This window comes from Scylla paramamosain, chromosome 18 (genome assembly GCF_035594125.1).
Source record: "Scylla paramamosain isolate STU-SP2022 chromosome 18, ASM3559412v1, whole genome shotgun sequence".
Taxonomy (NCBI): Eukaryota; Metazoa; Arthropoda; class Malacostraca; order Decapoda; family Portunidae; genus Scylla; species Scylla paramamosain.
The window spans coordinates 8,325,799-8,340,437 of NC_087168.1; the positions used below are offsets into that span (position 1 = coordinate 8,325,799).

Genomic DNA, 14,639 nt, shown 5'->3' on the forward strand with positions numbered 1-14,639 from the left:
TTGTTAACATACTTCAGGCAGTGTATTCAAAATCAGTCACTGATTATGAACATGTAAAAACTTAAATTACAGAGGAAACTTACAACTTACCCTTTGATCTCCAAAACAGAAATTCTTTACCATGGTGAGTACAATGTTGACATTGTCAATGGAGCGCAACAAAAGTACCTGTGCAGAAGAAAATTGCATTCATTATACTAATTATTTCCAATCACAATTCAGTCACTACTACACATGTAATATCACTGGTAAACTGCGTGTGCAAAATTACCGAGTAGTGGGTAGAGGAAGATGAATGATGATATTGGGGAGAGTAGAGCTGAAGAAGAGATGTGGCTATGGAAAAAATATAGAATATATGAGAAACATCTAAAGAAAAGGAAATGAGCAAAAGGATCGTATGATGTGATGATGTGAAGGTGAATGCAGATGAGAAATGAGACAGGAGGCTGAAGGAAAATTTTCAAATGAATATGAACATGTTCTGCGAAGCAAATGATGTGAAAAGTAACATCAAGAAAGAAGAAAGAGTAAAATCAGAGGTTAATAAGATGGAGATGCTACTGGGAAAACATGGACAAAGTATTTTGAGTGATTTTTTTTTTTTTTTTTTTTATATGTAGGAAGGACACTGGCCAAGGGCAACAAAAATCCATTAAAAAAATATGCCCACTGAAATGCCAGTCCCATAAAAGGGTCAAAGCAGTGATCAAAAATTGAAACCTCCCTCTTGAAGGAATTCAAGTCATAGGAAGGTGGAAATACAGAAGCAGGCAGGGAGTTCCAGAGTTTACCAGAGAAAGGGATGAATGATTGAGAATACTGGTTAACTCTTGCATTAGAGAGGTGGACAGAACAGGGGTGAGAGAAAGAAGACAGTGAGAGGCTGAAGACAGTCAGTTAGAGGAGAGGAGCTGATGAGACGAAAAGCTTTTGATTCCATCCTGTCTAGAAGAGCAGTATGAGTGGAATCCCCCCAGACATGTGAAGCATACTCCATACATGGACGGATAAGCCCCTTGTACAGAGTTAGCAGCTGGGGGGGGTGAGAAAAACTGGCAGAGACGTCTCAGAACACCTAACTTCATAGAAGCTGTTTTAGCTAGAGATGAGATGTGAAGTTTCCAGTTCAGATTATAAGCAAAGGACAGACTGAGGATGTTCAGTGTAGAAGAGGAGGACAGTTGAGTGTCATTGAAGAAGAGGGGATAGTTATCTGGAAGGTTGTGTAGAGTTGATAGATGGAGGAATTGAGTTTTTGAGACACTGAACAATACCAAGTTTGCTCTGCCCCAATCAGAAATTTTAGAAAGATCAGAAGTCAAGCATTCTGTGGCTTCCCTGCGTGATATGTTTACCTCCTGAAGGGTTGGACGTCTATGAAAAGACGTGGAAAAGTGCAGAGTGGTATCATCAGCATAGGAGTGGATAGGACAAGAAGTTTGGTTTAGAAGCTGAGTGCATAAGATATGAGCTGTAAGACTGTCACAGTTGGAACAGAACAAAGAATTAATCAGAGACAGTTAGATGTATCATTAATAATATAAGAGAAAATGCACAAGATGGTAAGGGAGATGGAAGTGGAAAAGTTCCTAAACAGAGAAGAAATAAATTAATAAGTAAATAAAAAAAATTACCTTTGTAACATCAGCAATATTCACATCAATAAATATTCTGCCTCTTGCCTGCACACATGTAACTCCCAATTTTTCTTTACATTCTTCTGCAGCAACCTGTGAAAAGAGACAGAACACAAGCTAACAAGGAATGAACCTGAGAGAGAGAGAGAGAGAGAGAGAGAGAGAGAGAGAGAGAGAGAGAGAGAGAGAGAGAGAGAGAGAGAGAGAGAGAGAGAGAGAGAGAGAGAGAGAGAGAGAGAGAGAGAGAGAATATAAAGAAAAGAAAACATATTACAAACATTGAAACTGAATATACTGATGCTATCAAACCATGCCTCATTTTTTACCATTTTTCATGAGAGGAATTTAAAGTTTTCATTCTCTGTTTTATTTGTTTCAAAAGTATGCAGATGCTTTTAATGTACACTGATAGACATGGTGAGGATATTTGATGAGCATGCTCAAGTAAGATTTATTTAAATTTTAAGGTGTTTTGAGGGAGAGGGTTAAAATATGTTTTTACCTGAAAGCTCTTTACACTACATATACTTTTTTTTGTGTTTTAATAAAAATTCTTTGGAACTGATAAATTATTACTTCCTTTACAGCAGGTTATCACTGATGTATTCGTAAGTCATATAAAATTTTGAATGCTTGGGCCATATAAATATTGTACCAAACTGCATGTTTGAGATTAGGAATGGGATGATAAAAAGTTGAGGAAGGACGACAGTTTTTTAAAAAGATAACAAAATCAACATAATTACCAAATTAAGTACTACACATTTATTCTGTTATAAAAAAGCCTTTGTTCATCTTTCACCAGTATTCCAGTTATGTTCTTTAATACATCCAGGTTCCTTTAACTTATTTTATGAAAGAAAACAAAATGAAATTATTACCAAATTGACCAGAAATCTGTTTATTTCTAAGAAAATGTTTGTCCACTTATCTTTTACCATAATTAACACAAACATGGGTTATAATTTTTTGTACATGTTTTTTCTTTTAATATTTTTGCAAGTACAAAAAAAATAAATAAATAAATAAAATAAATAAACAAATAAATAAATAAACATAAATAAATAAAAATTAAAAAATTAAAAATACTGAGAGAAATTTAATGTAAAAATTGTGTAATTAAAAAGAACATTCATGCTTCCTTTTTTTGCCTGAGATATTACCAGAAATTAGACCCATTTCTTGCTTTGAAAGAATTTTATAAAGAAAACACTTGAGAAATTCACTGCCTGTTGATATTTTCATACTGAGCAGTGTAATAAGGTGAAATTCACTGAGTAAAAAAAAAAATATTCATCAGATCTCTTTAGAACATATAATGAAAACCATTTTTAGATATACCTGCCATAATTCTCACTGTGGCAGAGATTTTAAAAAATTAACACTCTCCCTCACCACTGGAATGGCACCCTTGCACACTGAGAGTAAGTCATTATATTTGTGTTTGGCAATTTGGGGGTATGTGAATGCAAATTTAGGGGGTCCACTATTACAATCTGTGGGTGTCTCTGTTTCAAAGTTAGAGACCTGGGCCCATATTCTACACAGTGCTTATAGTCACCCCTAGCTAACTGTCATAACTAACAGAACTGATGACCATCAGTCTTATGGCTGCCAAAAGTCATGGGTTATATCTCAGTCATTGTCTGTCACTTGAATGCATGGTCACAATTTGTCAGCTTTAAATTTATGGAATTAAATAAGTTCTTGACATTATTTTCTTTGATTTATATTGTTCTGACTTCATATTACAACTTTTAGAGAAGTCAGACAGTGTATCTAATAAAAAAAAAAGATAAATAGGTGAAGACCACAAGCTGACAATCCAACACATGCAGGCAATGCAAGGCAAGGTTTGTTTATGTATGAAAACTGATCATACTACTCTTGGCAATGATTTATAATAATACTTTACTGCCTCAAAGAAGGATATTATGTACTCATAGTTACTAATACTTATTGTTATATTAATAAAAAAAACAGCTGAGGATCATATTATGGTATGTACGGCTATGTTGTCATGATGCTGAAACACTTCTGATGGTCATAGGCAGTACTAAGATGGGATGAATCCTGTCATAGCATCCCACATAATTTTATGGTCATCTGCAGGAGTTTGTGATTGACCATAAGACTTTCTGACTGAGTTATGTCTGAAATGCACCATTTTGTTTCACTATGACTGATGGACTTGGTTATGACGGTTTGTAGAATACGAGTCCTGTACTTCTGCAAATGACTGGTTATGAGGAAGGTTCTAAAGGTCTCAGCTTTCTTCACCATTATCTCATCTTTGTTTAGTCCACTGTTCCTCCTTGGTCATCAAATCTAATGGAGATGTGAGGATCTTTTGACAGTAGCTTGAAGTCAAGAAAATCAGCACTGTGTGTCATGCAGACAATATATAAATGCTTTTTCCTTACAAGCTTGAAAACTCAGAAAAGCTGTGAGGGTATATGCAAATTTCAGCTTTGTCTACTGGTGCCTTAATTGTGCTGTGTGCTGAATCTCCCTCATTTTAGTTATGATAAACCTCAAAATATACCAGTAGCATCTTTTCAAGGGAGACTTCCACTCTGCTGATTTTTTTTTTCTTTTTTATGTACGAAGGACACCAGCCAAGGGCAACAAAAAAATAATAAAAAAAATCCCACTAAGATGCCAGTCACCGAATAGGGTCTGAAGCGGTGGTCTAAAATTGAAGGATAAGTGTATATATATAACCTCCCTCTTGAAGAAGTTTAGGTCATAGGAAGGTGGGAATACAGATTCAAGCAGGGAGTTCCAGAATTTACCAGAGAAAGGGATGAATGATTGAGAATACTGGTTAATTCTTGCATTAGAGATGGACAGAATAGGGTTGAAAAAAGAAAGTCTTGTGCAGCAAGGCCATGGGAGGAGGGAAGGCATGCAGTTATCAAGATCAGAAGAGCAATTAGCATGAAAATAGCAGTAGAAGATAGCAAGAGATGCAACATTGCAGCAATTAGAAAGAGGCTAAAGACAAGTCATTTTGAGGAGAGGAGTTGATGAGATGAAAAGCTTTTGATTCCTTCCTCTCTAAAAGGGTGGTATGAGTGGAACCCCTCCAGACATGTGAAGCACACTTCATACATGGATGGATAAGGCCCCTGTACAGAGTTAGCAGCTGGGGGTATGAGAAAAACTGGTGGAGATGTCTCAGAACCCCTAACTTCATAAAAGTTGTTTTTAGCTAGAGATGAGATGTGAAGTTTCCAGTTTAGATTATAAGAAAAAGACAGACCAAGGATGTTTAGTATAGAAGAGGGGCCAGTTGAGTGTCATTGAATAGGGGATAGTTGTCTGATAGTTGTCTTGATAGATGAAGGAGTTGAGTTTTTGAGGCACTGAACAATACCAAGTTTGCTCTGCCCCAATCAGAAATTTTAGAGAGATCAGAAGTCAGGCATTCTGTGGCTTCCCTGCATGAACTGTTTACTTCCTGAAGGGTTGGATGTCTAGGAAACGATGTGGAAAAGTGCAGCATGGTATCATCAGTGTAGGAGTGGGTAGGGCAAGAAGTTTGGTTTAAAAGATCATTGATGAATAACAGGAAGAAAGTGGGTGATACGACAGAACCCTGAGGAATACCACTGTTAATAGATTTAAGAGAAGAACAGTGACCATCTACCACAGCAGCAATAGGACAGTCAGAAAGGAAAATTGAGTTGAAGTTACAGAGAGAAGGATAAAAGCTGTAAGAGGGTAGTTTGGAAATCAAAGCTTTGTGCCACTCTATCAAAAGCTTATGATATGTCTAAGGCGACAGCAAAAGTTTCACCAAAATCTTTAAAAGAGAATGATCAAAAGCTTTAGATATGTCTAAAGCAACGGCAAAAGTTTCACCAAAATCTCTAAAAGAGGATGACTGAGACTCGGTAAGAAAAGCCAGAAGATCACCAGTAGAGTGGCCTTGATGGAACCCATACTGGCGATTAGATAGAAGGTTGTGAAGTTTAAGAATCTTCCTGTTGAGGATAGATTCAAAAACTTTAGATAGGCAGGAAATTAAAGCAATAGGATGGTAGTCTGAGGGGCTAGAATGGTTACCATTTTTAGGAACAGGTTGAATGTAGGCAAACTTCCAGCAAGAAGGAAAGGTAGATGTTAACTGACAAAGTTAAAAGTGTTTGACTAGGCAAGGTACAAGCATGGAGGTGCAGTTTCGGAGAATAATAGGAGGGACCCCATCAGGTCCATAAGCTTTCTGAGGGTTTAGGCCAGCGAGGGCATGGGAAAAATCATTGTGAAGAATTTTAATAGGTAGCATGAAGTAGTCAGAGGGTGGAGGACAGGGAGGAACAAGGTAGAGTTTTTAGCAAAGGCTTGAGCAAAGAGTTCAGCTTTACATATAGATGTAAGAGCAGTGGTGCCATCTAGTTGAAATAATGGAGGGAAAGAAGAAGAAGCAAAGTTATTGAATAAGTTTTGGGCTTGATGCCAAAAGTCACGAGGGGAGTTAGATCTTGAAAAATTTTAACACTATTGATGAAGGAGTTTTTGGCTAGTTGGCAAACAGACTTGACATAGTTCCAGGCAGAAATATAAAGTGCATGAGATTCTGGTGATGGAAGGCTCACGTACCTTTTGTGGGCCACCTCTTTCTCTCATGTATAGCATGAGAACAGGCTGTGTTAAAACATGGTTTGGAAAGTTTAGGTCAAGAAAAAGAGTAAGGAGTGTATGCCTCCATGCCAGGCACTATCACCTTTGTTATGTGCTCAGCACATAACAGAGACAGGTCTCTGTCATGGAAGCAGTAGTCATTCCAAGGAAAATCAGCAAAATACCTCCTCAGGTCTCCCCCAACTAGCAGAGGAAGAATGCCAGAGGCACCTCCACTTAGGGGAATCCTGAGGAGGGATTGGAGTGATAGGACAAGATACAAATATGGGATTGTGATCAGAGGAGCCCAATGGAGAAAAGAGGGTAACAGCATAAGCAGAAGGATTAGAGGTTAGGAAAAGGTCAAGAATGTTGGGTGTATCTCCAGGACAGTCAGGAGACGAGTAGGAATACCAGATATAATACAATGGTACTGTTGCATTAATTGAGTTTCTGTTCTGTCCAGGGTATCCATCTGCAAAAACAGGTATTTTTTCTCAGAAGTGTTCTGATAATCTAAATAGATTTCAGACATATTCAATTTCAGATGAATCTCCTTTTCCCAATCCTTCATGCCAGACAAAGCAATGGCACTCTCTACTTTCCAGTTCATATACAGTCAGTTTAAAGTTTGCCAACCTCCCTTTATAGAACAGCTGATTCCCCTTGGTTTATGCTAAGTAAGGTAAATAATCTTTTGCAAGTCAAATGCTGCTGTCATTACATTGGTGTCATTTTTTTTCTTTCATTATTCATGAGTCATACAATTTCTTTTTCCTTTTTGTGTTGCATAAACAGCAGCTCAAGCTTTCTTTTTCCTGTTGTGTCCCCTGCACTGTAATTTTCACATCTTTCATGTCCTATTTTAGGATTGTGAAACATAATATTTTTGCAATTTCAAGACACTGCACTAGATTAAGATGCAGAAATTCCTTTTGCTGTATACTCTTCTTTGAACACTTCATACTTCTTCTAGTGGGGTTGGACGCTCTTATATGTTATCACTGAACACTTCATATATTATCTATTTATTAAGATTAGGGTGCAGATTATCTGGTTTAGAATCTAGGCAAATATAGTGACTCTATTCTTGAGAATATATTTATGTTCCAGAATTGCATCTCTATAAGAGGAAGTGAGACAAATACATGTCATATGTGTTAAGTCAAAAATATATCAATAACAATCTGATGCAAGACAAAAAAATATATCTCAACTTATGCCCATGCAACATGCTGACAATGTCTGTCTTGTATCACAACAAATAGGCGCAACTCAATGTACGTCTCTACATCATGTGAATTCTCCTGTCTTTATGAGACAAGTTGAAATATTTCAGGTACTATATCTCAGAAACTAAAGCTCAGAGATACACCACTTTGAGGAAAGATAAATCTCACTGCAATGATTTTCATGGTGGCAATATCTCAAAATGGTTAAAAACTGAGACATGCCATTCTGCTTTGGGAATATATAAATACAGTAAAATCCCTCTCATCCGGCATTCGAGTATCCGGCAGCTTCAAGTATCCGGCACATTTTTCCCCAAGCCTTAAAATCAATAAAAAATCAATGTGTACTCATAAAATTCATTAAAATTCCCGCACAAGGCATACTTTGTCCCCTCGCCACCAGAGCGCACTGCTTCGCGCCACCCGTGGCCCACTGCACTGTATTTACTCAGTGACTCAGTCCCGCGTGTGCAGTGTTTATCGCCTGATGCCTTCATCATGCCTAAAGTTGTACAAAAGAGGAAGCGTGTTGTGCTTACACTTAAGCAGCTGATCAGATCAGCTGCTGATTAAGATCTTTGTTATGGTAAGATGCGTGAGTGTAGGGTGGGGATTGTGGACATAATTTCACTTCTATTCAAGTATCCGGCATGTCAGCTGTCCTGTTGATACCAGATAAGAGGGATTTTACTGTATGTATATATATATATATATATATATATATATATATATATATATATATATATATATATATATATATATATATATATATATATATATATATATATATATATATATATATATAGTGTGTGTGTGTGTTTACCTAGTTGTATTTACTTAGTTGTGGTTTACAGGAGGGGAGTAATCTCACAGTATCCTGTCTCTATATCTATCCAGTTTGGTCTTAAAAGTATGGACAGTTATGGCACTGACAACATCTTCACTGAGTTCATTCCATTTGTTCACACTTCTGTGAGAAAAACTATACTTCTTGATGTCTCTTCTACAGTTAACTTTCTTCAGCTTCTTACTGTGTCCTCTTTTACTCTGTGTGTCTAAATTTATAAAACATTTTTTGTCCACATTTCCCATATCATTAATTTTATCATTCTATAGATGTTTATTAAATCTCCTCTCTCTCTCTCTCTCTCTCTCTCTCTCTCTCTCTCTCTCTCTCTCTCTCTCTCTCTCTCTCTCTCTCTCTCTCTCTCTCTCTCTCTCTCTCCTATTTCCAAGGGTAGGAATTTCTAACATTTTTAATCTCTCTTCATAGGTTGACTTGCTCAACTCTAGAACCATCTTAGTAACTGCTCTTTGTACTCTTTCTAATTTTACAATATTCCTCTTTGTATGAGATCACACCACTGCCGCATATTCTAATCTTGGTCTTATGGAAATCAACAACTTTTTTACCATTCCTTCATCAAATATGAGAATGCCATTTTTACTCTTTTTTAACAAATTCATCATCTCTCCAGTAATTTTATCAATATGTCTGTCAGGAGTTAAATTTTCAGTAACTTTCAGTAAGTAACTTTCAGTAAGTTACTCCCAAATCCACTTCCTCTTTTGACTTCTTTAACTTCACACCATCCATCTCATAATGATATTGTATTCTTTTCTTACTCTTACCAAACTCCATTACTTTACATTTAATTAAACTGAACTCCATTTGCCAAGATTTATTCCTATTTATCTTATTTAAATCATCTTGCAGTATCATACAGTCATTTACATTTTCTACCCTTCTCATCAACTTAGCACAATTCACAAATAAGTTCATATAACTATCTATTTCTTCATTTATATCGTTCACATATATTACAAACATTATCAGTCCCAACACTGACCCCTGTGGGACACCACTAGTTACTTTCAGCCAAGATGAATTTTGGTCTTGTATTACAGTTCTCATCTCTCTGTCATCCAGATGATCCTCCATCCACTCCAGCAGTCTTCCTCCAAATTTTCTATAATTTTATCTTCCATAGTAATCCCTGGTGTGGTACTCTGTCAAATGCTTTCTTCAAGTCTAAGTAGACACCATCCACCCATCCATCTCTCTCCTGCACAAAATTGACTACCCTTGAATAAAAAGACAATAAGTTCATAGAGCATGATCTTCCCCTTCTAAATCCAAATTGACAATTTACCAAAACTTTATCTCTTTCCAAATGTTCTATCCATCTTTTCTTTATTGTTCTTTCACATAGTTTTCCTACAACACTAGTCAAGGACACAAGTCTATAATTTAGTGTGTTTTCCTTATTTCCTCCTTTGAATAATGGAGTAATATTTGCTCTCTTCCAATCTTTTGGTGCTCGTCCCTGTGATAATGATGTCACCACTAGACAGTGAATTTTATCAGCCAGTTGTTCTCTACATTCCTTCAATATCCAGTTTGATACTCCATCTAGACAAGTTGCTCTATTTACTTCAAGTTCTTCCATCATCTTAAGTATTTCTTCATGACTGACTAGGACTGTACTTAGCATATTCCTCACCAACTTAACCCTTCCAGCATCAAACTCCCCTTCCACAGTAAATACTCATCTGAAACTATTGTTCATAACCTCCACTATGTCCTTTTTTTTTTTTTTTATGTAGGAGGGACACTGGCCAAGGGCAACAAAAATCCAATAAAAAAAAAAAAATGCCCACTGAAATGCCAGTCCCACAAAAGGGTCAAAGCAGTGGTCAAAAATTGATGAATAAGTGTCTTGAAACCTCCCTCTTGAAGGAATTCAAGTCATAGGAAGGTGGAAATACAGAAACAGGCAGGGAGTTCCACAGTCCTGTGCATCCTCACAGATTTTTCCTTCAACTTTCAATCTTGATACACCTTCCTTCTTCTTCATCTTTCCATTAATATGTCTAAAGAAAAGTTTGGGTTCATTTATCCACTTAACTATTATATCTCTTTCATAGTTTCTCCTCTCCATTCTTATTATCTCAATGTACTTGTTTCTAACATCAATATATTCCTCCCATCTACTCAGTTTTCCTCTTCTTCCATCTATTCCAAGCATTTGACTTACGATTTCTAGCCTCTTTGCATTTTGTACTGAACCATTCTTTACCCTTTCTACATCTCACTCCTCCTCTACGTATGAATTTCTTCACAGCAGAATTGTATATCCTTATAAATTCATCCCATTTTTTTCTGAACATCTTCTGCATCTTCAAAGTCTTTCTAGTCCATGGCAACAAAGTACTTTCTTAATTTTTCAAAGTCAGCTTTACTATATTTAAATCTTTTCACCTTGTAATTTTCATGAATGATTACATTTTCATTTTTCAAATTAAATTCCATCAATACATGAGAAATAATGGAAAATAGAACATACAGGAATAGATGATAGATCAGGAAGAAAGGAAAGTAAATGGACCACATAGAGACCTAGAACACATTTTTGACAGACCACCATGCAACAAATGGTCAAGGCAATAAAAAAAATGCCATCATTTTCTATCAAGGTTTGAAAATAATGACATTTCAAATAAAATATCTATTTTTTTAAAGATCACTTTTTCCATTTTAATAAAATGCATTTTTCTTCAATCTCAGTATTATCCTTACATGTTAAAAATAACACTATATAACTGTAATTAAAATTATAAATATTGTGGTGTGGCCTTTCACTCTATCCTTCCTACTCCTCAGTATCATCTGCAAATGCTGTCACTACTGCCATCATTGCCACACACTTCCACCTCCATATCATTACTACTGCAGAAAACAAAGTTATTTTCTTAAATTAGTATCTACTGTGCATTTTTTACAAACATGGCAGTTGTCTCGGAAAGTTTCTTAGAAGCCTTGGTGAAAATATGAGTGATGTTAACATATGATCACAAAATGAGTGAAAAGTGGGAATTGTACACAACTGATTGTCAAAAAAAATATGCTGAACTGACAACACTACTGGGCAGTGAAGGGAATGTGGGTTGGAGAGGCAGGTGATGTGTGTGTGTGTGTGTGTGTGTGTGTGTGTGTGTGTGTGTGTGTGTGTGTGTGTGTGTGTGTGTGTGTGTGTGTGTGTGTGTGTGTGTGTGTGTGTGTGTGTGTGTATTTACCTACTTGTACTTTACAGGAAAAGAGCTATGCTTGTGCCATCCCATCTACATATATTTTAACATCCAACTTAGCCTTGAATCCATGTATACTTTTCACATTTACTGTCTCCTCATCCAGACTGTTCCATACATCAATACTTCTATACAGGAAACTATACTTTTTTGACATCTCTTTTACAAGCACTCTTCTTCAGCCTCTTTCCAAGTCTCCTAGTGTCACGTGTATCCCAAACCATCAAGTCATTCTGGTCCACCTTCTCCACTCCCTCATATGCTTTATATATTTATTGCAATCAGGTTTCTCCTTTCTCTTTTTTTTTTTTTTTTTTCACCACTGGTAGATGTAACCTTTCCAGTCTCTCTTCATATGTCAAGCCCCTGATAATTGGCATCATTTTCATTGCTGCTCTCTGAACTCTCTCCAACTTCCTTATGTCCTTTTTCTTGTATGGCAACAACACTACTGCTGGATATTCCAGTCTAGGTCTAATCAGTGATATAATCATCTTTCTGATCATCTCTTCATCCACATACACAAAAGCCAGCCTTATTCTTCTCAACAAGTTATAGGTTTCTCCAGTAATTTTGCTAATGTGTTTCTCCGGGGTCAAATTCCCAGTCACTGAAACACCTAGATCCTTTTCCTATTCTGCTCCACTTAACCTTTCACCATTCAAACATAATTTCCTTTTACTCTCCTCACACACTTTCCAAATTCTACTACTTTACATTTCTTTAGATTAAATTCCACTTCCCATGTATGACTCCACTCTGATATCTTGTTCAGATCCTGTAACACTCCACAATTCTCTGCATTCTCAACTTTTTTTTCAGCAACTTGGCATCATCCTCAAAAAGGTTCACATAGCTATTCACACTGTCATATTATTTACAAAAACCACAAACATGATTGGTGCAAGTACTGAACCTTGTGGTACTCTGCTTGTGTCTTTTCTCCACAATGATTCTTAACCTTTTACCACTGTTCTCATCTCTCTATTAGTCAAGAAATTTTCCATCCATCTTAGCAGGCCATCCATTAGCCCACCATCATGCTTAAACTTCCACAGTAATTTCCTGTGTAGCACTTTATCAAAGGCTTTCTTAAGGTCTAAATAAACACAATTTACCCAACCATCTCTTTCTTGTATTATATCCACCACTCTAGAATAAAAACTCAGTAAGTTTATAACACATGATCTCCCTCTCCTAAATCCAAATTGTTGGTGTGTGTGTGTGTGTGTGTGTGTGTGTGTGTGTGTGTGTGTGTGTGTGTGTGTGTGTGTGTGTGTGTGTGTGTGTGTGTGTGTGTGTGTGTATTTACCTAGTTGTGGTTTACAGGAGGGGAGTAATCTCATAGTATCCCAACTCTATATCTATCCAGTTTGGTCTTAAAAGCATGGACAGTTATGGCACTGACAACATCTTTACTGAGTACATTCCATTTGTTCACACTTCTGTGAGGAAAACTATACGTTTTGATGTCTCTTCTACAGTTAACTTTCTTCAACTTCTTATTGTGTCCCCTTGTACTCTATGTGTCTAAATTTATAAAACATTCTTTGTCCACATTTTCTATATCATTTATCATTCTATAGGTGTTTATTAAATCCTCTCTCTCTCTCTCTCTCTCTCTCTCTCTCTCTCTCTCTCTCTCTCTCTCTCTCTCTCTCTCTCTCTCTCTCTCTCTCTCTCTCTCTCTCCTATTTTCAAGTGTGTGTGTGTGTGTGTGTGTGTGTGTGTGTGTGTGTGTGGTTGGGTTGGGTTGGGGAGCAGAAGGGGAGGGGCGGAAGCTTTACTGGACACAAGATTTAAATTGGTGGCAACCTATGAAAAGTTCATTCCATTTCTGGTGCAAATCTACAAATTAATGAGTCTGTGAATACTGAAAGCTAGGTGTATTTCAATGTCTTCTAATCCCCTAAGTAGAAGATTGATGAAAACTGGAATAACTGCCAGTCTTATATCATTCATAAACTACATCCATTTTCACTTATAAAACTACATCCATTTTAATGAGTTTTGAATTTTTTTATCTAAATTTTGATATAAAAATAAACATGGAGAGTAAATATGACTAAATACTTCACTAAAGTACTTACATCTTCAAGTCCAGTAACAACCGTGGCCTCCAGCGTACACAAATCGGGATTATCAGGGCTCATTCCCTTAAGGCTGGATGGCTCAATACCTGTTATTTCAGGGGCCATTGTGCAACTTCTGTGTAGTCTGTGAAGATGAATTATTGCCACTGCACAGAAAAAAAATAAATAAATAAATAAAAGTAAATAGAATATAAGTTAATAAAAAGGAATATCAATTTGCTGATGCAGTTTAACTGAAAAACAACTATCAGTTCAAAGCACAACAAATCCACCAGAGAAAAATAAAATCCTTTTGAAATAAGCAGGATGCAGATGAGAAAAAATAGTAATAGTTGTCTACATAATTTATTATGCTTTATCTGTTTTGAATCTCATAAATAAATTACAAATTAATCATGATTTTTATATAAAATTGTTCCAATTATACAGTGATGGATCAGGACAGTAGGCAATGTGATAAAGATCAAAGTGTATAGCTAGGAAAAGTTCGGCTAGTTTAGATTAAATCAATACAAGAACCTAACTAAATTACAACAGAGATTTTAGATCATCCAACAGAAAAAGTGGTATTTGTGAGCCAACATTTGTCCTACACCCAAATGCTACAGTTTTACTCAACATTTGTCCTAAATCCAAACACTGCTGCTTCACTCAGCATTTGTCCTAAACGCAAACACTGCTGTTTCACTCAACATTTGTCCTAAACCCAAACACTGCTGGTGTTCAAGAATTTTCTAGGTTTTAATGTCCTGTATAAAACTGCTGTTTCTTTTCACCAATAATTCCTAGAAAATTCTTGAACACCAGAAATTATATATTCCTGGAAATTTTGAAATAACTGATCCAATTCAATTATCAAAATGCTTGGAATGATGAGATATAATGAAATTTGCAAGAATTGAGTATATGGAGGAAGTGCCTCAACTAAAATAATACCTTGCATATTAATTTAAGATATA

The 14,639-nt window shown here is 36.2% G+C and overlaps 1 protein-coding gene across 4 annotated transcripts in view; it reads right to left on the bottom strand.

Moving 5' to 3' along the window:
• Window positions 1-14,639, bottom strand: part of LOC135109076 (tRNA (guanine(6)-N2)-methyltransferase THUMP3-like) — a 50,649-nt gene that overhangs the window by 17,226 nt on the left and 18,784 nt on the right. For 3 of the 4 annotated variants that reach the window (XR_010272570.1, XM_064020118.1, XM_064020117.1), the window contains exons 2-4: window positions 13,678-13,826; window positions 1,638-1,733; window positions 91-168 (exon numbers count right to left, since the gene is read on the bottom strand). Coding sequence is in view for 3 of the 4 variants with exons in the window: in XM_064020117.1 (XP_063876187.1) it covers window positions 91-168; window positions 1,638-1,733; window positions 13,678-13,826 (323 nt within the window). In the remaining variant the exon portion in view is untranslated. The remainder of the gene's footprint in view (window positions 1-90; window positions 169-1,637; window positions 1,734-13,677; window positions 13,827-14,639) is intronic. The other variant, XM_064020119.1, reaches the window with a different exon arrangement.